This window comes from Heterodontus francisci, unplaced genomic scaffold (assembly GCF_036365525.1).
Source record: "Heterodontus francisci isolate sHetFra1 unplaced genomic scaffold, sHetFra1.hap1 HAP1_SCAFFOLD_851, whole genome shotgun sequence".
NCBI classification, from domain to species: Eukaryota; Metazoa; Chordata; class Chondrichthyes; order Heterodontiformes; family Heterodontidae; genus Heterodontus; species Heterodontus francisci.
The window spans coordinates 236,451-260,633 of NW_027141556.1; the positions used below are offsets into that span (position 1 = coordinate 236,451).

Genomic DNA, 24,183 nt, shown 5'->3' on the forward strand with positions numbered 1-24,183 from the left:
GGAACTTGTGCCTGGAGTCGGAGGAGGTAGGGAAGGTCATAAATGAATACTTTGCTTCAGTATTCACTAGTGAGAGGTATCTGGTCGTTTGTGAGGACAGCGTGGAACAGGCTAATATGCTCGAACAGGTTGATGTTAAGAGGGAGGATGTGCTGGAAATTTTGAATGATATAAGGACAGATAAGTCCCCGGGGCCAGAAGGGATATACCCAAGGTTATCACGGGAAGCGAGGGAAGAGATTGTTGCGCCTTTGGCGATGATTTGTGCGTCCTCACTGTCCACTGGAGTTGTACCAGATGATTGGGGGATGGCAAATGTTTTTCCTTTGTGCAAGAAAGGGAATAGGGATAACCCTGGGAATTATAAACCAGTCAGTCTTACGTCGGTAGTGGGCAAATTATTGGAGAGGATTCTGAGAGACAGGATTTATGATTATTTGGAAAAGCATGGTTTGATTAGACACAGTCAGCATGGCCTTGTGAGGGGCAGGTCATGCCTCACAAGTCTTACTGGATTATCTGAAGTTGTGACAAAACACATTGATGAAGGAAGAGCAGTGGATGTGGTGTATATGGATTTTAGCAAGGCGTTTGATAAAGTTCCCCTAGTAGGCTCATTCAGAAAGTAAGGAGGTATGGGATTCAGGGAAAGTTTGCTGTGTGGATACAAAATTGGCTGGCCCATAGAAGACAGAGGGCGGTAGTAGATGGAAAGTATCCAGCCTGGAGCTCGCTGGTAAGTGGTGTTCCGCAGTGATCTGTTCTGGGACCTCTGCTCTTTGTGATTGTTATAAATGATTTGGATGAGGAAGTGGAAGGCTGGGTAGCAAGTTTGCCGATGACACGAAGATTGCTGGATAATGTGGAAGGCTGTTTTTGGTTGCAACGGGACATTGACAGGATGCAGAGCTGGGCTGAGAAGTGGCAGATGGAGTTCAACCTGGAAAAGTGCGAAGTGATTCATTTTGGAAGGTCGAATTTGAAAGCAGAATACAGGCTTCAAGACAGGATTCTTGGTAGTGTGGAGGAACAGAGGGACCTTGGGGTCCATGTCCATACATCGCTCAAAGTTGCCACCCAAGTTGATAGGGTTGTTAAGAAGGCATATGGTGTGTTGGCTTTCATTAACAAAGGGATTGAGTTTAAGAGCCGTGAGGTTATGCTGCAGTTCTATAAAGCCCTGGTTAGACCAAACTTGGAATATTGTGTTCAGTTCTAGTCGCCTCATTATAGGAAGGATGTGGAAGCTTAAGAGAGGGTGCAGAGGAGATATACCAGGCTGCTACCTGGACTGGAGGGCATATCTTACGAAGAAAGGTTGAGGGAGATAGGGCTTTTCTCATTGGAGTGAAGAAGGATGAGAGGTGACTTGGTGGAGGGGTACAAGATGATGAGAGGCATAGATAGCGTGGATAGCCAGATACTTTTTCCCAGGGCGGAAAGGGCTATCACCAGGGGGCATAATTTTAAGGTGATTGGAGGAAGGTTGCGGGGAGATGTCAGAGGTAGGTTCTTTACACAGAGAGTGGTGGGTGCGTGGAATGCACTGCCAGCGGTGGTAGTCGAAGCAGATGCATTAGGGACGTTTAAGCGACTCTTGGATAGGTACATGGATGATAGTAGAATGAAGGGTAAGTAGGTAGTTTGATCGTAGAGTAGGTTAATGTTTCGGCACAACATCGTGGGCCGAAGGGCCTGTACTGTGCTGTACTGTTCTATGTTCTAAATGCTGCCAGACCTGCTGATTCGTTCCAGCATATCGTGTTTTTCTATCAGATTTCCAGCATCCGCAGTATTTTGCTTTTATTTTAGTGTTAATTCACTGCCACTTCTCTTCCAGGAATGCCGACCTTGAAGAAGTTCTGCTCGTCTCTCCGACGGGATTTTCGTTTGTCTCTTTTACCTTGTTAATCCACCCAGGATCACAGGTATATCCGAGAAATATAACGTTCCTCGGACTGCTGCACTCGCCGCATCCTGAGATCCACACTCAGTGCTAAACTTTAACACTGCGTCTCTTTTCACAGATGCTGCCAGGCCTGCTGAATGGTTCCAGCATTTCTTGTTTTTATTACCCATATCTATCTTCCTTGTTACTTAGTCATAGAGTCACAGAGTTAAACAGCACAAATACAGGCCCTTCGGCCAATCGTGTCGAAGCTGGCCATACAGCACTCAACTATTCTAATCCCATATTCCTGTACTTGGCCTGTAGCCTTGTATTTTATGGCGTTTCAAGTGCTCATCCAAGTACTTCTTAAATGTTGTGAGAGTTCCTGACTCCACCACCTCTTCAGGCATGGTGTTCCAGATTCGAACCACCCTCTGGGTGAATAACTGGTTAATGAAATCCCCCTAAATCTGTGCCCCCTGGTTCTTGAGCATATCAATGCCCCTCATAATCTGCACACCTCAATCATGCCCCCCCTCAGCCTTCTCTGTTCCAAGGAAAATAACCCCAGCCGATCCAGTCTCTCTTCATTGCTGAAATGCTCCAGACCAGGCAACATCCTGGTGAATCTCCTCTCCACCCTCTCCAGTCCAATCACATCCTTCCTATAGTGTGGTGACCCGAACTGTACACAGTACTCCAGCTGTGGCGAACTCGCGCTTTATATAGCTCCATCATAACCTCCCTGCTCTTATCTTCTATGCCTCATTTAACAAAGGCAAGTATTCCATATGCCTTCCTAACCACCTTATTGTAAGGGGAGTAGATAGGCGGTTCTGTGGTCGAAAACGAGGCTCCCGAATGGTATGTTGCCTCTCAGGTGCACGGGTCAGGGATGTCTCAGATCGGCTGCAGAACATTCTAAAGGGGGAGGGTGAACAGCCAGTTGTCGTTGTGCACATAGTCACCAATTATATAGGTAAAAAACGGGATGAGGTACTACAAGCAGAGTTTAGGGAGTTAGGAGCCAAGTTAAAATGTAGGACCTCAGAGGTAGTAATCTCAGGATTGCGACCAGTGCCACGTGATAGTCAGAGTAAAAATGAAAGAATAGTCAGGATGAATGCGTGGCTTGAGAGATAGGGCAGGAAGGAGGGGTTCAGATTTTTGGGACATTGGGACCGGTTCTGGGGGAGGTGGGAGCATTACAAATTGGACGGTCTACACCTGGGCCGGACTGGAACCAATGTCCTTGGGGGTGCTTTTGCTAACGCTGTTGGGGAGGGTTTAAACTAATGTGGAAGGGGGATGGGAACCAATTGAGGAGGTTCAGTTGACACTAAGGAGGTAGTAACAAAAGCCTGCAAGGAACTAGATAATGAAGACAGTGTGACTAAGGGGAAGAGCAGGCAGGGAGCAGATGATGAATGTAAAGGGACTGGTGGTCTGAGGTGCATTCGTTTTAATGCAAGAAATGTAGTAGGTAAGGCAGATGAACTTAGGGCTTGGATTCGTACCTGGGAGGATGATGTTATTGCTATGACTGAGACTTGGTTGAGGGAAGGGCATGATTGGCAACTAAATATCCCACGATATCGATGCTTCAGGCGGGAGAGAGAGGGAGGTAAAAGGGGTGGAGGAGTTGCTTTACTGGTCAAAGAGGATATCACAGCTGTGCTGAAGGAGGGCACTATGGAGGACTCGAGCAGTGAAGCAATATGGACAGAACTCAGAAATAGGAAGGGTGCGGTAACAATGTTGGGGCTGTACTGCAGGCCTCCCAACAGCGAGCGTGAGATAGAGGTACAAATATGTAAACAGATTATGGAAAGATGTAGGAGCAACAGGGTGGTGGTGATAGGAGATATTAATTTTCCCAACATTGACTGGGATTCACTTAGTGTTAGAGGTCTAGATGGAGCATAATTTGTAAGGAGCATCCAGGAGGGTTTTCGAGAGCAGTATGTAAATAGTCCAACTCGGGAAGGGGCTATACTGGACCTGGTGTTGGGGAATGAGCCCGGCCAGGTGTTTGAAGTTTCAGTAGGCGACTATTTTGGGAACAGTGATCACAATTCCGTAAGCTTTAAAATACTCATGGACAAAGACGAGAGTGGTCCTAAAGGAAGAGTGCTAAATTGGGGGAAGGCCAACTATACCAAAATTCGGCAGGAGCTGGGGAATGTAGATTGGGAGCAGCTGTTTGAAGGTAAATCCACTTTTGATATGTGGGAGGCTTTTAAAGACAGGTTACTTAGCGTGCAGGAGAGACATATTACTGTGAAAATGAGGGATAGAAATGGCAAGAGTGGGGAACCATGGATGACAAGTGAAATTGTGAGACTAGCTAAGAGGAAAAAGGAAGCATACATAAGGTCTAGGCGGCTGATGAAACACGAAGCTTTGAAAGAATATCGGGAATGTAGGACCAATTTGAAACGATGAATTAAGAGCGCTAAAAGGGGTCATGAAATATCTTTAGCAAACAGGGTTAAAGAAAATCCCAAAGCCTTTTATTCATATATAAGGAGAAAGAGGGTAACTAGAGAAAGGATTGGCCCACTAAAGGACAATGGAGGAATGTTATGCTTGTAGTCAGAGAAAATGGGTGAGATTCTAAACGAGTACTTTGCATCGGTATTCACCGAGGAGAGGGACATGACGGATGTTGAGGTTAGGAACAGATGTTTGATTACTCTAGGTCAAGTTTGCATAAGGAGGGAGGAATTGTTGGGTATTCTAAAGGGCATTAAGGTGTCACAAGTCCCCAGGTCCGGATGGGATCTATCCCAGGTTACTGAGGGAAGCGAGAGAGGAAATAGCTGGTTCCTTAACAGATATCCTTGCAGCATCCTTAAACACGGGTGAGGTCCCGGAGGACTGGAGAATTGCTAATGTTGCCCCCTTGTTTAAGAAGGGTAGCAGGGATAATCCAGGTAATTATAGACCGGTGAGCCTGACGTCAGTGGCAGGGAAGCTGCTGGAGAAGATACTGAGGGATAGGATCTATTCCCATTTGGAAGAAAATGGGCTTATCAGTGATAGGCAACATGGTTTTGTGTAGGGAAGGTCATGTCTTACCAACTTAATAGAATTCTTTGAGGAAGTGACAAAGTTGATTGATGAGGGAAGGGCTGTCAATGTCATATACATGGACTTCAGTAAGGCGTTTGATAAGGTTCCCCATGGCAGGCTGATGGAGAAAGTGAAGGCACATGGGGTCCAAGGTGTACTAGCTAGATGGATAAAGAACTGGCTGGGCAACAGGAGACAGAGAGTAGCAGTGGAAGGGAGTTTCTCAAAATGGAGACGTGTGACCAGTGGTGTTCCACAGGGATCCGTGCTGGGACCACTGTTGTTTGTGATATACATTAATGATTTGGAGGAAAGTAAAGGTGGACTGATTAGCAAGTTTGCAGACGACACTAAGATTGGTGGAGTAGCAGATAGTGAAGGGGACTGTCAGAGAATACAGCAGAATATAGATAGATTGGAGAGCTGGGCAGAGAAATGGCAGATGGAGTTCAATCAGGGCAAATGCGAGGTGATGCATTTCGGAAGATCCAATTCAAGAGTGAACTATACAGTAAATGGAAAAGTCCTGGGGAAAATTGATGTCCAGAGAGATTTGGGTGTTCAGGTCCACTGTTCCCTGAAGGTGGCAACGCAGGTAAATAGAGTGGTCAAGAAGGCATATGGCATGCTTTCCTTCATCGGACGGGGTATTGAGTACAAGAGTTGTCAGGTCATGTTACAGTTGTATCGGACTTTGGTTCGGCCACATTTGGAATGCTGCGTGCAGTTCTGGTCGCCGCATTACCAAAAGGATGTGGATGCTTTGGAGAGGGTGCAGAGGAGGTTCACCAGAATGTTGCCTGGTATGGAGGGCGCTAGCTATGAAGAGACGTTGAGTAGATTAGGATTATTTTCATTAGAAAGACGGAGGTTGAGGGGGGACCTGATTGAGGTGTACAAAATCATGAGAGTTATAGACAGGGTGGATAGCAAGAAGCTTTTTCCCAGACTGGGGTATTCAATTACTAGAGGATACGAGTTCAAAGTGAAAGGGGAAAAGTTTAGGGGGTATATGAGTGGAAAGTTCTTTACGCAGAGGGTGGTGGGTGCCTGGAACGCGTTGCCAGCGGAGGTGGTAGATGCGGGCACGATGGCGTCTTTTAAGATGTATCTAGACAGATACATGAATGGGCAGTAAGAAAAGAGATACAGACCCTTAGAAAATAGGCGACATGTTTAGATAGAGGATCTGGATCGGCGCAGGCTTGGAGGGCCGAAGGGCCTGTTCCTGTGCTGCAATTTTCTTTGTTCTTTGTTCTTTGTTCTTTTTTATGATTAGATTAGATTTGAGATACAGCACTGAAACAGGCCCTTCGGCCCACCGAGTCTGTGCCAACCATCAACTACCCATTTATACTAATCCTACACTAATCCCATATTCCTACCAAACATCCCCATCTGTCCCTATATTTCCCTACTACCTACCTATACTAGTGACAATTTATAATGGCCAATTTACCTACCAACCTGCAAGTCTTTTGGCTTGTGGGAGGAAACCGGAGCACCCGGAGAAAACCCACGCAGACACAGGGAGAACTTGCAAACTCCACACAGGCAGTGCGGCTGCCTTCAGTGATCTGTGGACAGGTACACCAAGGTCCTTCTGACTTTCTGTACTTCCTTGGGTCCTATCATCCATTGTGTATTCCCTTGCCTTGTTAGTTCTCCAAAATGCATTACCTCACTGTTTTTATGATTGCATTCAATTTGCCACTGCTCCGCGGATCTTACCAGCCCATCTATATCTCCCTGTAATCTAAGGATTTCCACTTCACGATTTACAACACCACCAATGTTCGTGTCATCTACGAACTTACTGATCATATCTCCTATATTCATGTCTGAATCATTAATGAACACTACAAACAGCAAGGGTCACAGCACGGATCCCTGTGGTACAGCACTGGTCATAGGCTTCAAATCGCAAAAGCAGCCCTTGACTATTACCCTCTGCCTGCTGCCACTAAGCCAATTTTGGATCCAATTTGCCAAATTGTCCTGCATCCCATGGGCTCTTTCTTTCTTAACCAATCTTCCATGCTTACCCTTCTCAAAAGCCTTACTGAAATCCTTGTATACTGCATCTTCTGCTTTACCCTCTGTTGAAGAAAATCCAGATTGTGCCCAATTGTTGAACAAATTCTCCGGACTCAGACGTTGAGAATCAAACCCTTTATTGCATGATATCATGGGAGAGCAAACCTTACCTAAATGCGGTCCAGAGCTACTCCCAAAGAGCTACAGATCGCCGTGGACTTATGGAGTATAAACCAAGGCAGAGCTAACAGTTTCACAATTAGATAAGCACCCACAAGGCTGCCTACGTAACGGTGCACCATGCAGGGTCCGAGGTCAGCGAAACATCAGTTTCAACAATAACAAGCTAGTTCCTTAATTCAATGCCCACTCCAGACACCATATCTGGCCGTAATGTCTGATTGTGGTTAGTTGCTCTGTCTACAATTTATGACCGTTGGTTGTGGTTAGATTAGCTACAAGCTGTGTCCTGCTTTTCTGCTTCTACAAAGTTATGTAATAATTAGCAAAGCTCAGAAAATTTCTCCAACAATCCCTCCTTTTATCATACCATGATAACACAATATCATCGTATGTGGAGGGGAGAGGTATTTAAAGTAGTCATTGCAGCATTATATCTTTCCTTCCATCGCGCTGTCGCAGCCGCAAGGCCAAGCTCGCAATACATGATTGATTAATCTCAGCTTAAATGTCCCCATAAACTCTGTTCTTAAAATTCTAAAATTCTGTTCTCACAGTCCCCGCTTGACTCTTCTACAACCCTTTTAAGAATCCTTACCTTGATCCCACCTCGGTGCCTTTAATGGTCTCTCTTTGTCTCGCAACAGCCTTCAACACTCGGAGGGGTCGCACTCAATACGTCGCCTGCTTATATCACAAAGGGGCAGCGGGAACTCTGTAAAGGCATAAGTTTTGCAGGGGCTTCAATCACTTGTTTACAACATAAAAGGTGGTACACTTGTACATTTACCATGTCATTTAAACATCATTGTTACATAATCGATTGTACAAACATAATACAATTTCATAAAGTACATTGATCATCCATTTGCTCACTTTAAGTACATATGAGAAGGTTATCCAATTACCCTCTAATGGCATAACTAATTGTCCCTCCTTTTACAGAGCAAGCTCGAACACTAATTGCTTTTCGGGTAGCTGTCCAACCTGTGTTCATACATCCTCTTGCATTGCCTAATCAATTTCTTAAGTTGCCAAATTAAGTCTGTCACATATGACGCCATGATACCCAAAACCACTGTCAGGACACGGGAGATAATTCTAAACCAGGTGTGTATCTGCACGTTTGACCCCCAGTTCCATAAGTCCTCCTGCCAGGTAGAATAATTTATCTTGTCAATCTCATCTTGTAGCATCTTCGACTGTTGTTCCAGCTTGCAATGGCTTCCAGCTGCTGTCTCTCTTTACCCAAGCGTGTGAGCAATGGCTGAATAGTATATTCATATCCTCGGAGATAATTTGTCAACTCCTCCTTAATACTTTCTGTCACAGTTATCGTTTCTGTCTTTTGCTCATGGATCTGTACCAGCTCCATTTTCCCTACTCGGGTTGGTATTTGTGGGTTGAACCAAAATGTACTGTTGCTCACCGGACAAGTCCGTTTATGTCCATACTGGTACTCCTTCGCTGTGGTGGTTAAGCAATATCTCCCCTTTCCCATATAGGCCACATGGGTTAGTCCTGACAATGCTTTCCTAGTCTCCATGGTGCAATTTACAGTGGTATTAAATCCGCATTTTTGATTCTGCCGTTTTATATACAGGACGAGGACATCTGATCACCTGGTTTTCCAGACTACACTCAGACAATGGACAATGTTGGTCCAATTACCTCTTTTCCAATTTCCATAACATAGGGTAAAATATCATTGTATTTTATGTAATCTTTTCCCCTTATCACTTCTATATTTTCTACTTCATGTAATTGTATCGCTAACTTATCTCTCAGAATTACAGGTATTCCCAACACTACTCCAATACTCATAGATCCTGTATTTACACATTCCTGACCTTTCCATACCTTAAGTTTTCTGAGTTGGCACCTGATAATTTTATCATTTGTGTGACTAGCTAAGTCCTCGAACTGGGTGTAATTGATCCAAACTGGTACCTGTCCTGCATCAATTTGCCTCCAATTTTCCTTCGTTTGTTCTAACATCCACGGACCATATGTACTACAAACACTTTCATTATTTGAAATGTCATGGACCTCCTTTACCTTTTCTATGATATCATTAATAGTATGAGCATGACCTTCCCGTACTCTCACCAGTCCTGTCACTGTTTTTGACAGATCCTGTCCTACTTTAGCTACACCACTTCTGTGCCTTTTGTTCCTTTTTTAAAAACAATATCCTTTACTAGCTGACTGAGAGTTCTAACCTTCTGGTCCACATTTTCCAAATCTATAGTATTGACAATTGAAGTTCCCGTATTAAAGACTGTGGCTGCGTCATTCACTAAACTGCGTTTATGTCTCTTTCCCTTTATTATTTTCGCATTACCAAATTCCTGTCTCAACAATTGTTACAGTAATACCTTGTACAACTCTCGGGTCTTCTCAGGGCACCAGTCAGATAGCTGGATATCTGAGAAAATCAATATTACCGGTACCAACTCAAGCGTTATATTATCATATACAATTTTATGAGGTTTTATTATCGCAAGTCTATTTTCTAGTCCTGTAGTCAAGACCGGGCAAGGGAGACCAGTCACTTGTGGCTGTTGGGTCGTAACCTTACTCGTCGGTAATGCGGATGTGGGGTTAACCGTGGGGGTTGGTGCTTATTGTCTGTTTAATCTCATAACCAGAAATAGGAACAGTCCTTTTTTTTAGAGCTTTAATATCTTGTGCTAGGGGAGTTCGAGGATTGGCTGCACACACTTTTGCTCTGTCTCATGCTTTCCCTGTGTTATTATTATTCCCAAATAAGAAACGTTTTCCTTCATTATCGGTGCAATTTTCAGCTTAACTTTCACTCTAACCTTCTGAAGGAAGGTGGAATATCGATGGATTATTATAAAATCCCTGGGAGAGACACGTCCAGATGTACTGTTGTCCCTTGAACGTAAATGCAAATTTAGTTTGACACTCTTGTGCCAACTGTATGGACCCGAACCCATTGCTAATGTCCAACACAGTAAACCACAGATTTGTTATTTTCTAAAACTTTGATTGTCCTCTTAAATATCAGATAAATTTCCCTTTTAGTGCTTTAAATAACCACTCATATCAATTAAATTTTGTTATTGATTTCAATTTCTTATGCCCAGACTTGGTTGTACTTTTTGTACGTTAAGGACAGAAATGCTTGCAACTATCTTTTCTTCTCAAGCATTTTGTCTCATTGATAAAGATGCTATGATATTTGATGTCTGCAATTAAGTTTTAAATTCTCAAAGCTGCTGGATCTCTTGTTCTGGCATCAGTTCTCATGTGGCCTTGGAACCTGCCGTCACCTGCTTAAAAAGAATCCATTGTGGCTCTGCCCCTGAGCCCAATGGGTTAATTTGTCCAATTCTATCTGTCAACTTAGAAATGTAAAATTTGGCAACGTCCAATATGTATAAATTTGACTCTCAGCAATGCAAAAAGCTGCAGCGAGTTAAGTTCTTTGTTTGTCTCCAAGGGGGCAGAGCAAAACATTCTCAGCTACGTCACTTTACAAAACCTTTCTTTTCTGATCGAAAAGAACTATCTATTTTAAACCTTTTCAATCCTTTTGGTATCCTTAGGGTTTAAAAACAACAAAATCATGTGTAACATATTTCAACTTCAAAGGAAAGCATCTCCATCAGGAAAGACAGCATTTTAGATTAAACTCCAATTGTTTCCAAACTTTTTGTATCTCTTGTCAGAGATTCCTAATCCAAGGAATTTTACGACAAAGATGATTCCAATTCCAATTCATTGCAATAATATTTAAAAATCAAAACTGCCGATGTTATATGAGTGAGTCCTCTGTCCAGAACTTAAGACTCCTCCAAAACTCGACATGCTAAACTTGAAAGTTCATTGTGGTTGCAAATGACATTTCCAGTTCTTCAACTTAAACAGGTCAATTAACCTTAACAGTATTAATTCAATTCATACTTATTAACTTATAATACTTATTAACTACACACAGAACAGAATAGCACGTGCTTATTTTAAAAGATAGGTAAATTACATCATTTTCTTGCTCTTTCTTCAGGCGCCTTTTCAAATGACTGTAATAAAACCAAAAACTAAAGAAAAAGTTATTTAACATTCTTACAACAAAAGACTTAACACTAGGTCCTTACACAAACTTTAATCTTTTTAAACAGACAGAATCTTTCCTATATCTCCTTTTCTATCCTTTCTTTCCCTTAAAACAGTATAACAGTCAGTGAAACATGTTTTCAAATTTAGACTGTAAAATAAAACAATAGCAGAGCTTCCAATTAAATCAATGTTCCAAACCCCAAATTAGATTTCTGACAGACATCTTCAGACCTTCAAGGCTGCAGCTTATCCCTCAGAAAATTGTTCATTGCCTTTTTACAGTTGCAAAACCAACTAAAAATAAAAACTTTAACTTAAAATATAATTCAATTTTATATCCCATTCCTGGGTGCACAATCTTAAATCGAAATGAACACACTCAACAATCACTTTTCACACTCATTCAATTCCAAACAACTTAATAGACTCATGCTTTTAACATTAAAGCCAGACAACAAAGAGTTAACGACAGTCAGTTCTGCAGAATACAAGCTGTTCTTCCCAGTTATTCAATTCATTCGCGGAAGCTTCCGACATTCTCACAGTCGAATCAAAAACACAGTTACTTGTTTTTACTCTCACACATTCCTATCTTTAAAACACATATTTACCGTGGCGCTTCTGCGTCTCCTTCGAGGGGGCAAACGGACGTGGGTCGCCTTTCTCCAGAGGACATGGTTTACTTGTCCCTGGGGGCAACCCTTCCTTCTTGGAAGCCGTTGAGTCCACTCTTACTTCTACTTTCTCAAAACCTTCTAAATTTACGAGTTCTTTTCTATGAATCAAGTAGCATTAAAACACAGGAAAACAAACAAGACACAACAAACAAATAGACACAAGGATACGAACAGGCGCAGTTAATGTTAAATTCTCAAGGTCAGCTAACTGGCACACCCCTCTCTCTCAGGCGAACGCTCTTTCGTTCTCCCTCCGTCCCACAGCCTCTCTCTCTGGGGCCAGATTCCGGCTCGTGTACTCAGGAGCAACGATCATGTGCCTGTCGGGTCAATTTGGCAGTTTAGTTACAGCCCCAGTCGTTCACCGTCCCAGACAGTTGTCCTAACTCCTTCTGTCCCACAGCCTCTTTACTCCACCCGGTGGAGGAACAGCTCGTGCAAACTCAAATTAGGATCACCAAATTCCCGGAATTTGGTACTACTACTACACCGAATTCGCCACATTTTACTGGATTTTCCACTTATCTCCTTTTCAACTTCCCTTCGCTGAATTTTAGATCTTTTCTGATCAGGTTTCAGCCAATTCTTCCTTGACCCCTTTGTTCCCTTCGCCCACTTAATTCCTGGCCTTCACGTGGGACGCAGTTGTCCTCTTAATTCCGGCTCAGGCTGGGTGATTGGGATATCAGGGTCGCAGAAAAGTTGACTTACCCCTGATCCTGTCAATTATTTCTTCAATAGGTTCTTTTGGATCCCGTGAAGTCAGGGATCCTGCCGACTACGCCAAACTGTTGAAGAAAATCCTGATTGTGCCCAATTGTTGAACAAATTCTCCGGACTCAGACGTTGAGAATCAAACCCTTTATTGCATGATATCATGGGGGGGGGGGGGCACACCTTACCTAAATGCGGTCCAGAGCTACTCCCAAAGAGCTACAGATCGCCGTGGACTTATATAGTATAAACAAAGGCAGAGCTAACAGTTTCACAATTAGATAAGCACACACAAGACTGCCTACGTAACGGTGCACCATGCAGGGTCCGAGGTCAGCGAAACATCAGTTTCAACAATAACAAGCTAGTTCCTTAATTCAATGCCCACTCCAGACACCATATCTGGCCGTAATGTCTGATTGTGGTTAGCTGCTCTCTCTACAATTTATGACCGTTGGTTGTGGTTAGATTAGCGACAAGCTGTGTCCTGCTTTTCTGCTTCTACAAAGTTATGTAATAATTCGCAAAGCTCAGAAAATTTCTCCAACACCCTCATCGACACATCTTGTGACCTCCTCGAAAAATTCAATCAATTCAGTTAGACACGATCACCCCCTGACAAAGCCATGCTGACTATCCCTGATTAATCCCTGCCCATCCAAGTGGAGATTAATACTGCCCCTCAGAATTTTTCCAATATTTTCCCAACCACTAATGTTAGACTTACCGGCCTGTAATTACCTGTTTTTCCCTACTACCCTTCTTGAATAATGGTACCACATTCGCTGTTTTCCAGCGCTCTGGTACCTGTCCCGTGGCCAGAGAGGATTTAAAATTTAAAACTCCCTGCTATTTCCTCCCTTGCTTCACCTAACAGCCTGGGATACATGTCATCTGGTCCTGAGGATTTATCTACTTTTAAGCCCGCTAAAAAAACTAATATTCCCTCCCTTTCAACGCTCATATGTTCAAGTATATCCCCCTCCCTGATCTCTACACCTACATCATCCTTCTCCATAGTGAAGACAGATGAAAAGTAATCATTTAAAACCTCACCTATGTCCTCTGACTCCACACACAGATTGCCACCTTGGTCCCTAATGGGCCCTACTCTTTCCCTGCCTTTCCTCTTACCCTGAATATATTTATTAAACGCCTTGGGATTTTCCTTTATCTTGCCAACCAGTGTTTTTTCATGTCCCCTCTTCGCTCTCCTAATTACTTTTGTAAGTACCACTCTGCACTTTCTATACTCCTCTGGTGCCTCCGCTGTTTTCAGCGCTTGGTATCTGCCATAAGCCTCCTTTTTTTCCTGATCCTATTCTCTATATCCCTTGACATCCAGGGTTCCCTGGACATGTTGGACCTACCCTTCACCTTAATGGGTACATGTTGGCTCTGAAGTCCCACAAATTCCTCTTTGAATGACTCCCACTGGTCTGGCGTAGACCTTCCTACAAGTAGCTGCTCTCAGTCCACTTTGGCCAGAATCTGTCTTAGTATATTGAAATCGGGTTTCCCCCAATTCAGTACCTTTATTTCTGGTCCATCTTTGACCTTTTCCATAACTACCTTAAATCTTACAGAGTTATCGTCACTATCCCTGAAATGCTACCCCACTGACACTTCTATCACTTGACCTGCTTCATTACCAAGGATTATGTCCAGTACTGCCCCTTTTTTTTAAAGAACATTACAGCGCAGTACAGGCCCTTCGGCCCTCGATGTTGCGCCGACCTGTGAAACCATCTGACCTACACTATTCCATTTTCATCCATATGTCTATCCAATGACCATTAAATGCCCTTAAAGTTGGCGACTCTACTACTGTTGCAGGCAGGGCGTTCCACGCCCCTACTACTCTCTGAGTAAAGAAACTACCTCTGACATCTGTCCAATATCTATCACCCCTCAACTTAAAGCTATGTCCCCTCGTGTTTGCCATCAGCATCCGAGGAAAAAGACTCTCACTATTCGCCCTATCTAACCCTCTGATTATCTTATATGTCTCTATTAAGTCACCTCTCCTCCTCCTTCTCTCCAATGAAAACAACCTCAAGTCCCTCAGCTTTTCCTCGTAAGACCTTCCCTCCATACCAGGCAACATCCTAGTAAATCTGCTCTGCAACATTCTCTTGTAGGACTTTCTACATCCTGGGTCAAAAAGCTCTCTTGTATGCATTTTAAGAATTCTGCCCCTTTAAGCCGTTTGCACTAAGACTACCCCAGTTAATATTGGTGAAGTTGAAGTTCCCTACTATTATTACCCTATTATTTTTACACCTCTCTGAGATTTGCCGACATACCTGCTCCTCTATCTCATCCTGACTGTTTGTAGGCCTGTAGTACACATGCATCCAGCTGATTGCCACTTTTTGTTTTTAAGTTCTACCCAAATGGCCTCATTTGAGTAACATTCTAAGATTTATTTATTTTAAATTAATTTATTAATTAGTGCTAAAAATGTCAGTTAGAGGGGTAAAGTGCTTCACCTGTGAGATGTGGGAGGTCCGTGATGCTCCCAGTGTTTCGGACGACTACATCTGCAGGAAGTGTACCCAGTTTCAGCTCCTCACAGACCGCATGGATCAGTTGGAGCAGCAACTGGATGCACTTACGAGCATTCAGGTGGCAGAAAGCGTCATAGACAGGAGTTTTAGAGAAGTGGTTACATCCAAGGTACAGGAGGATAGATGGGTGACCGCTAGAAGGGGCAGGCAGTCAGTGCAGGAATCCCCTATGGCTATCCCCCTCTATAACAAGTATACCGTTTGGGACACTGTTGGTGGGGGGAATGAACGTTGAGGGGAAAACAACTGCAGCAGCCAGAGCAGTGGCACCAGGGCTGGCACTGTTGTTCAGCAGGGAGGGACAAAGCCAAGAAGAGCAATAATTATAGGGAACTCTATAATCAGGGGCACAGATAGGCGCTTCTGTGGATGTGAAAGAAACTCCAGGATGGTAGGTTGCATCCTTGGTGACAGGAGCAAGGATGTCTCTGAACGGACAGGGGGCATCCTGAAGGGGGCGGTTGTACAGTCAGAGGTTGTGGTACACATCGGTACCAATGACACAGGCAGGAAGAGTGACTAGGTCCTGCAGGGGGAGTTTAGGGAGTTAGGTAGAACGTTAAAAGACAGGACTTCTCGTGTTGTAATCTCTGGATTACTCCCTGTTCCACGTGCCAGTGAGGCTAGAAAAAGAATGATGGTGCAGCTAAACACGTGGCTGAACTGCTGGTGTAGAAGGGAGGGTTCAGATATCTGGACCATTGGGATATTTTCAGGGACTGGTGGGACCTGTACAAGAAGGACGGGCTGCATCTAAACTGGAGGGGCACAAATATCCCGGCTGGAGGTTCGCTAGTGTCAGTCGGGAGGGTTTAAACTAGTGTGGCAGAGGGGTGGGAACCAGAGCAGTCGGACAACAGGTGAAATAATTGAGGGCGATCGAGTAAATAAGGCCAGTAAGACCAAGAGGAAGAGCAGGCAGGGTGATGTTGCGGAGCACAGCAGGACTGGTGGTCTGAAGTGCATTTGTTTCAATGCGAGAAGTATAACAGGTAAGGCAGATGAACTCAGAGCTTGGATTAGTACTTGGAACTCTGATGTTGCTGCTATTGCAGAGACTTGGTTGAGGGAAGGACAGGATTGGCAGCTAAATGTTCCGGGATTGAGAAGCTTCAGCTGGGATAGAGGGGGATGTAAAAGGGGTTGTGGAATTGCATTACTGGTGAAAGAGAATATCACAGCTGTACTGCGGGAGGACACCTCGGAGGAGTCATGCAGTGAGGCAATATGGGTGGAGCTCAGGAATAGGAAAATGCAGTCACGATGTTGAGGGTTTACTGCAGGCCTCCCGACAGCCAGTGGGAAGTAAAGGAGCAGATATGTAGACAGATTTTGGAAAGATGTAAAAGTAACAGGGTAGTTGTGGTGGGTGATTTTAACTACCCCTAGATTGACTGGGACTCAGTTAGTGCTAGGGGCTTGGATGAGGCAGAATTAGTAAGGAGGATCCAGGAGGGCTTCTTGAAACAATATGTAGATAGTCCAACTGGGGATGGGGCTGTACTGGACCTGGTATTGGGGAATGAGCCCGGCCTAGTGGTCAAACACTCAGTAGGGGAGAATTTCGGGAGCAGTGACCATAATTCCATAAGTTTTAAGGTACTTGTGGATCAGGATAAGAGTAGATCTCGGGAGAAGATGCTAAATTGGGGGAAGGCTAATGATAACAACATTAGGCAGGAACTGAAGAATTTAGATTGGGGGTGGCTGTTTGAGGGTAAATCAACATCTGACATGTGGGAGTCTTTCAAACGTCAGTTGATTAGAATCCAGTACTGGCATGTTCCTGTGAGGAAGAAGGATAATTTTGGAAAGTTTCAGGAAGCTTGGATTACGAGGGATATTGTGAGCTTCGTTAAAAAGAAAAAGGAAGCATTGGTAAGGGCTAGAAAGCTGGCAACAGACGGAGCCCTTGAGGAATATAAAGAAAGTAGCACGGAACTTAAGAAAGGAGCCAGGAGGGCGAAAAGAGGTCATGAAAAGCCATCGGCAAACAGGATTAAGGAGAATCCCAAGGTGCCTTAGACGGATATAAAGTGCAAGAGGGTAACTAGGGAAAGGGTTGGCCCACTCAAGGACAGAGAAGGGAATCTATGTGTGGAGCCAGCGGAAATGGGCGAGGTACTAAATGAGCACTTTGCATCAGTATTCACCAAAGAGAAGGACTTGGTGGAAGATGAGCCGAGGGAAGAGAGTGTAGATAGTCTCAGTCATCACATATCAAAAAGGAGGATGTGCTGGGTGTCTTGCAAAGCATTAAGGCAGATAAGTCCCCAGGGCCTGATGGGATCTACCCCAGAATACTGAGGGAGGCTAGGGAAGAAATTGCTGGGACCTTGACAGAAATCTTTACATCCTCATTGGCTACAGGTGAGGTCCCAGAGGACTGGAGAATAGCCAATGTTGTTCCTTTGGTTAAGAAGGTTAGCAAGGATAATTTAAGAAATTATAGGCTGGGGGGACTTCCGTCAGTGGCAGGGAAATTATTGGAGAGCATTCTTCGGGACAGGATTTACTCTCATTAGGAAACAAACGAACTTACTAGCAAGAGGCAGCATGGTTTTGTGAAGGGGAGGTAGTGTCTCACGAATTTGATTGAGTTTTTTGAGGAAGTGACGAAGATGATTGATGAAGGAAGGGCAGTGGATGTTATTTATATGGACTTTAGTAAAGCCTTTGACGACAAGGTCCAGCATGGCAGACTGGTACAAAAGGTGAAGTCACATGGGATCAGAGGTGAGCTGGCAAGATCAATACAGAACTGACTCAGTCAGAGAAGACAGAGTGCAGCAGTGGAAGGGTGCTTTTCTGAATGGAGGGATGTGACTACTTGTGTTCCACAGGGAACTGTGCTGAAAGTTTTGCTCTTTGTAGTATATATAAATGATTTGGAGGAAAATGTTGCTTGTCTGATTAGTAAGTTTGTGGATGACACAAAGCTTGGTGCAGTTGTGGATAGTGATGAGGATAGTCAAAGGATGCAGCAGGATATAGATCGATTGGAGACTTGGGCAGAGAAATGGCAGATGGAGTTTAATCTTGGCAAATGTGAGGTAATGCATTTTGGAAGGTCTAATGCAGGTGGGAAGTATACAATAAATGGCAGCACCCTTAGGAGTATGGACAGGCTGAGGGATCTGGGCGCACAGGTCCACAGGTCACTGAAAGTGGCAATGCAGGTGGATAAGGTAGTCAAGAAGGCATACGCCATGCTTGCCTTCATCGGTCGGGGCCTAGAGTATAAATATTGACAAGTCATGCTGCAGCTGTACAGAACTTATTGAGGCCACTCTTGGAATATTGCGTGCAATTCTGGTCGCCACACTACCAGAAGGACATGGAGGCTTTGGAGAGGGTACAGAAGAGTTTTACCAGGATGTTGCCTGGTCTGGAGGGCATTAGCTATGAGGATAGGTTGAATAAACTCGGATTGTTTTCACTGGAACGACAGAGGTGGAGCGGCGACATGACAGAAGTTTACAAAGCTATGAGCGGCATGGACAGAGTGGATAGTCAGAAGCTTTGTCCCAGGGTGGAAGTGTCAGTTACTCGGGGACATAGGTTTAAGGTGAGAGGGGCAAAGTTTAGAGGTGATGTGCGAGGCAAGTTCTTTACTCAGAGGGTGGTGAGTGCCTGGAACCTGCTGCCGGGGGAGGTGGTGGAAGCACGTAGGATAGCGACGTTTAAGAGGCATCTTGACAAATACATGACTAGGATGGGAATAAAGGGATACGTTCCCCGGAAGTGCAGAAGGTTTAATTTTGGCAGGCATCTAGATCAGCGCAAGCTTGAATGGCCGAATGGCCTGTTCCTGTGCTGTACTGTTCTTTGTTCTTTGAGTGACCACCGCAAGTCCTTGTGGAGACGAAGTCCCGCATTCACATTGAGGATACCGTCCATCGTGTTGTGTGGCACTATCACCGTGCTAAATGGGATAGATTTCGAACCTATATAGCAATGCAAAACTGAGCATCCATGAGGCGCTGTGGGCCATCAGCAGCAGCAGAATTGTACTCATCCACAATCTGTAACCTCATGGCCCGGCATATCCCCCACTCTAGCATTTCCATCAAGCCAGCAGACCAATCCTGGTTCAATGAAGAGTGCAAGAGGGCATGCCAGGAGCAGCACCAGGCATACCTCAAAATGAGGTGTCAACCTGGTGAAGCTGCAACCCAGGACTACTTGCATGCCAAACTGCTTAACAGAATGCGATAGAAAGAGCTAAGCGATCCCATAAGCAACGGATCAGATCTAAGCTCTGCAGTCTTGCCACATACAGTCGAGAATTGTGGTGGACAATTAAACAACTAACTGGAGGAGGTGGCTTCACAAATATCCCCATCCTCAATGATGTGGGAGCCCAGCGCATCAGTGCGAAAGATAAGGCTGAAGCATTTTCAACAATCTTCAGCCAGATGTGCCGAGTGGATGATCCATCTCAGCCTCCGCCTGAAGTCCCCAGCATCACAGATGCCAGACTTCAGCCAATTCGATTCACTCCACGTGATATCAAGAAACGACTGAAGGCACTGGACACTGCAAGAGCTGTGGGCCTTGACAATATTCCGGCAATAGTACTGAAGACCTGTGCTCCAGAACTTGCCGGACCCCTAGCCAAGCTGTTCCAGTGCAACTCCAACACTGGCATCTACCGTGCAATGTGCAAAATTGCCCAGGTCTGTCCTGTACACCAAAAGGAGGACAAGTCCAACCCGGCCAATTACCGCCCCATCAGCCTACTCTCAATCATCAGTAAAGTGTTGGAAGATGTCATCAACAGAGCCGTCAGGCGACATTTGCTTAGCAATAACCTGCTCAGTGACTCTCAGTTTGGATTCCGCCAGGGCCACTCAACTCCTGATCTCATCACAGCCTTGGTTCAAACATGGAGAAAAGAGCTGAACTCAAGAGGTCCGGTGAGATTGACTGCCCTTGACATCAAGGCAGCATTTGACCGAGTACGCCATCAAGGAGCCCTAGCAAAACAGAGGTCAATGGGAATCAGGGGGGAAACCCTCCGCTGGCTGGAGTGATACCGAGCGGAAAGTAAGATGGCTGTGGTTGTTGGAGGTCAAGCTCCAGGTCATCACTGCAGGAGTTCCTCAGGGTAGTGTCCTAGGCCCAACTATCTTTGGCTGCTTCATCAATGACCTTCCTTCAATCATAAGGTCAGAAGTGGGGATGTTCGCTGATGATTGCACAATGTTCAGCACCATTCGTGACTCCTCAGATACTGAAGCAGTCCGCGCAGAAATGCAGCAAGACCTGGACAATATCCAGGCTTGGGCTGATAAGTGACAAGTTACATAGACACCACACAAGTGCCAGGCAATGGCCATCTCAAACAAGAGAAAATCCAACCATCGCCCCTTGACATTCAACGGCATTACCATCGCTGAATCCCCCACTATCAACATCCTATGGGCTACCATTGACCAGAAACTGAACTGGACCAGCCATATAAATACCTTGGCTACAAGAGCAGGTCAGATGCTGGGAATCCTGAGGTGAGTAACTCACCTCCTGACTCCCCATAGCCTGTCTACCATTTGCAAAGTATAAGTCAGGAGTGTGATGGAATGCTCTCCACTTGCCTGGATGGGTGCAACTTCAACAACATTCAAGAAGCTTGACACCATCCAGGACAAAGCAGCCCACTTGATTGACACACCATCTACAAACATTCACTCCCTTAACCACCGACCCACAGTGGCAGCATTGTGTACCATCTACAAGATGCACTGCAGCAATGCACCAAGGCTCCTTAGACAGCACCTTCCAAACCCGCGACCACTTCCAACTAGAAGGACAAGAGCAACAAATACATGGGAACACCACCACCTGAAAGTTACCCTCCAAGTCACACACCATCCTGACTTGGAACGATATCACAGTTCCTTCACTGTCGCTTGGTCGAAATCCTAGAACTCCCTTCCTAACAGAACTGTGGATGTACCTACCCCAAATGGACTGCAGCGATTCAAGAAGGCAGCTCACCACCACCTTCTGAAGGGCAATTAGGGATGGTCAATAAATGCTGGCATAGCTAGTGACGCCCACATCCCTTGAATGAATATAAAAAAACAATCCTTAATTAACCTGCACCTTTCGAAGTGACAGTTTATCCTGTCGCGCAGAATAGATTCCAATAATTTGCGCACTACTGAGGTTAGACTGACTGGCCTGTAATTATTTGGTCTATCCTTCGCTGCCTTTTTAAACAGAGATGCAACAACAAAGGGGGTGATGAGCCATGATTACATTGAATGTCGGGGCAGTTTCAATCGGATGAACAGCCTACTCCTACTCCTATGTTCCTAAGTGAAGCCTCTGGACCTGAATGAATCAGGACCTATCACTTCTTCGTAAACATCTCCCCAAATTAAAAGCAATGTCTTTTGTGTGATTATCCACAGACTAGTGCTTTACATTAAGAATTATTTACAAGCCAAATCCAGGAAGCTTCTGGTGACTTATTTTTTTAAAAACCCACAAAGTTCAGCATCTCTTCAAGATTCATAATGAATCAATGTTAATAATTCAAATGTAAGTCCTTGAAACATATTTCACACCAAAAAATGGATGTACTCTTGTAACACACCCAGTGCAGCATATCCAGGCATCACGATCTATGGCCTGCCCTTTCCACTGCTGATGGTCGGTGTAGCACACACACTTGTTCAGGGTATCCTTGTAACATTTACATGAGGCTCCTCTGTTCCGTTTACCAGTGGTCAGTTATCCGTGCAACACGATCTTGGTCAGGCAACTGTTGTCCGTCTGGGCAATGTGACCCACCCAACGTAGTGGTTTTGCCGGAGAATGGCCTCAATGCTGGTGATGTTTGCTATTTCCAGGACTTCAATGCATGTGATCTGGTCCTGCCAGTGTGTCTTGATGATGCAGAGCCAGCGCTGATGGAAGCGCTCTAGAAGGCGTACATGATGGCCATCTGGAACCCATGACTCGCCATCATACCGAAGGGTGATGAGGACTACAGCTTTGTACACTTTGAGTTTAGTTTGTACATTTCAGTACATCACTGGATATACAGTTGCAAATCGTTCTCACTGTTCAGTCAAACTAATAGCTTTGCTCAGAGTGATGTATAATTTCCTGTTTATTTCTGTTCCTCACAGTTAATTTGGTGACAATTGTGGTCCTGTCTCGGAAAAAGTGTGGTCTCTCCAAATGTGTCACTCAATACCTGGTGGCCATGGCAGCGGCAGATCTACTGGTCATCATCCTTGACCTGATGCTGAGGCAGATTCCAATTGTCTTTCGGGAACAGCTTCTTTTCATGTGGAACCTCCGTGTATGTAATATTCACGCCGTCCTGCTTTATGCAGCCACAGACTGTTCTGTCTGGTTCACCGTCACTTTCACCTTTGATCGATTTGTGGTCATTTGTTGCCAGAAGCTGAAAAGTAAATATTGCAACGAGAAAACGGCGCCTGTGGTTCTGGGAACAGTGACTGTGCTGAGCTGTTTAAAGAATATTTTCTGGTACTTTATGTTCAGGAATGAATATATGATGCTGATCCTTCCATGGTTTTGTTTTGTAACACAAGAGATTGCACAATCCCGGATGTGGGCGATAATTGAGACACTTCACCACATTCTAACCCCATGTGTTCCATTTGTCCTCGTTCTACTGCTCAATGCTTTAACTGTCAAATGCATTTTAGTGACCAGTAGAGCCCGCTGGAGACTTCGGAGCCACAACAATGGGTACAGTCCCAGAGACCCAGAGATGGAGAGCCGAAGGAAGTCTATCATTTTATTGTTTGCCATCTCGGGGAATTTCATACTGCTGTGGGCAATGTTTATGGTGTATTCTATATGGATCCGAATGTGGAGTATGGGAGATCAGTCTGTATATATACCTTTTTATGTACAACAAATGGGAGTCATGCTTCAGCTCCTGAGTTGCTGCACAAACACTTGTATTTATGTAGTGGCGCAGACTAAGTTTAGGGAGCAGTTGAAGAATGTGGTGAAATATGCCTTTGCTGTAATTGTTAGATTCATGAAATAATGTGAAAAACTGAAGCATTTCGAGCATCAGAAATCTAGCCCACCTCATTTTATGCTCAGCCAATGCTCCATCACTAGCTTCGCGATATCGTAAATTGCTGCTGTGAATTCGGAATCTGTCGTCTGTCGTCAGCATAAAATGACCAAAGAAAAATCACTTAAACTGATCGTAGCAAATATCACTTAAAATGGTCACAATAAATATTATTTAAACTGGTTGCAGCAAATATTACTTGAAATGATCACAGAAAATAGCACTCAAAGTTTTCACAGCAAATATCCCGTAAAGTACTCACAAATATCCTTTCAATGGATAAAGCAAACATCACTTAAAACTGCCATTGCAAATATCACTGAAATGATAAAAACGAAAAACACTAAATGGACGTTGGAAATGTCACATTGATTAGCCACAGAAAATGTAATTTTAAATGGTCACAGGAAATATCGCTTAAAATATTCAAAGCAAATATCACAAGCACTGAACACAACGGTCAAAACAAATATCAATTAAAATTTTCCAAACAAATGTCAATCAAAATTGTCGCAGCAAATATCACTTAAAATGTGCAGAGCAAATATTGTTTGAAATGATTGCAATAACTATCTCGTTTAATGGTCACAAATATTCATTAAACAGGAGACGGTAAATGCCCTGAAGAAAGTTCACAGCAACTATTATTTAAAATGGTCAAATATCACTTACAATGGTCACAGCAAATGTTGCACAAAATGATCACAAATATCCCTTAAAATGAACAGAGAATAGATCACTTAAAATGGTCAAAATGAATAACACTTAACTGGGCATAACAAATATCGCATGGAGTAGCCATAGGAAATATCACTTAAAATGTTTACAGCAAATATCACTTACGATGAACACAACATATATCAATCAAAATGGTCACAC

General features: G+C 44.2%; 1 protein-coding gene across 1 annotated transcript in view; it reads left to right on the forward strand.

The window, feature by feature from the left end:
- LOC137364006 (probable G-protein coupled receptor 139) overlaps positions 1–23,271 on the forward strand; it is a 78,468-nt gene extending 55,197 nt beyond the window's left edge. The window contains exon 2 of the mRNA XM_068027498.1: positions 22,373–23,271. Within this exon, the coding sequence (XP_067883599.1) occupies positions 22,373–23,271 (899 nt within the window). The remainder of the gene's footprint in view (positions 1–22,372) is intronic.
- Positions 23,272–24,183: the final 912 nt, after the last annotated feature.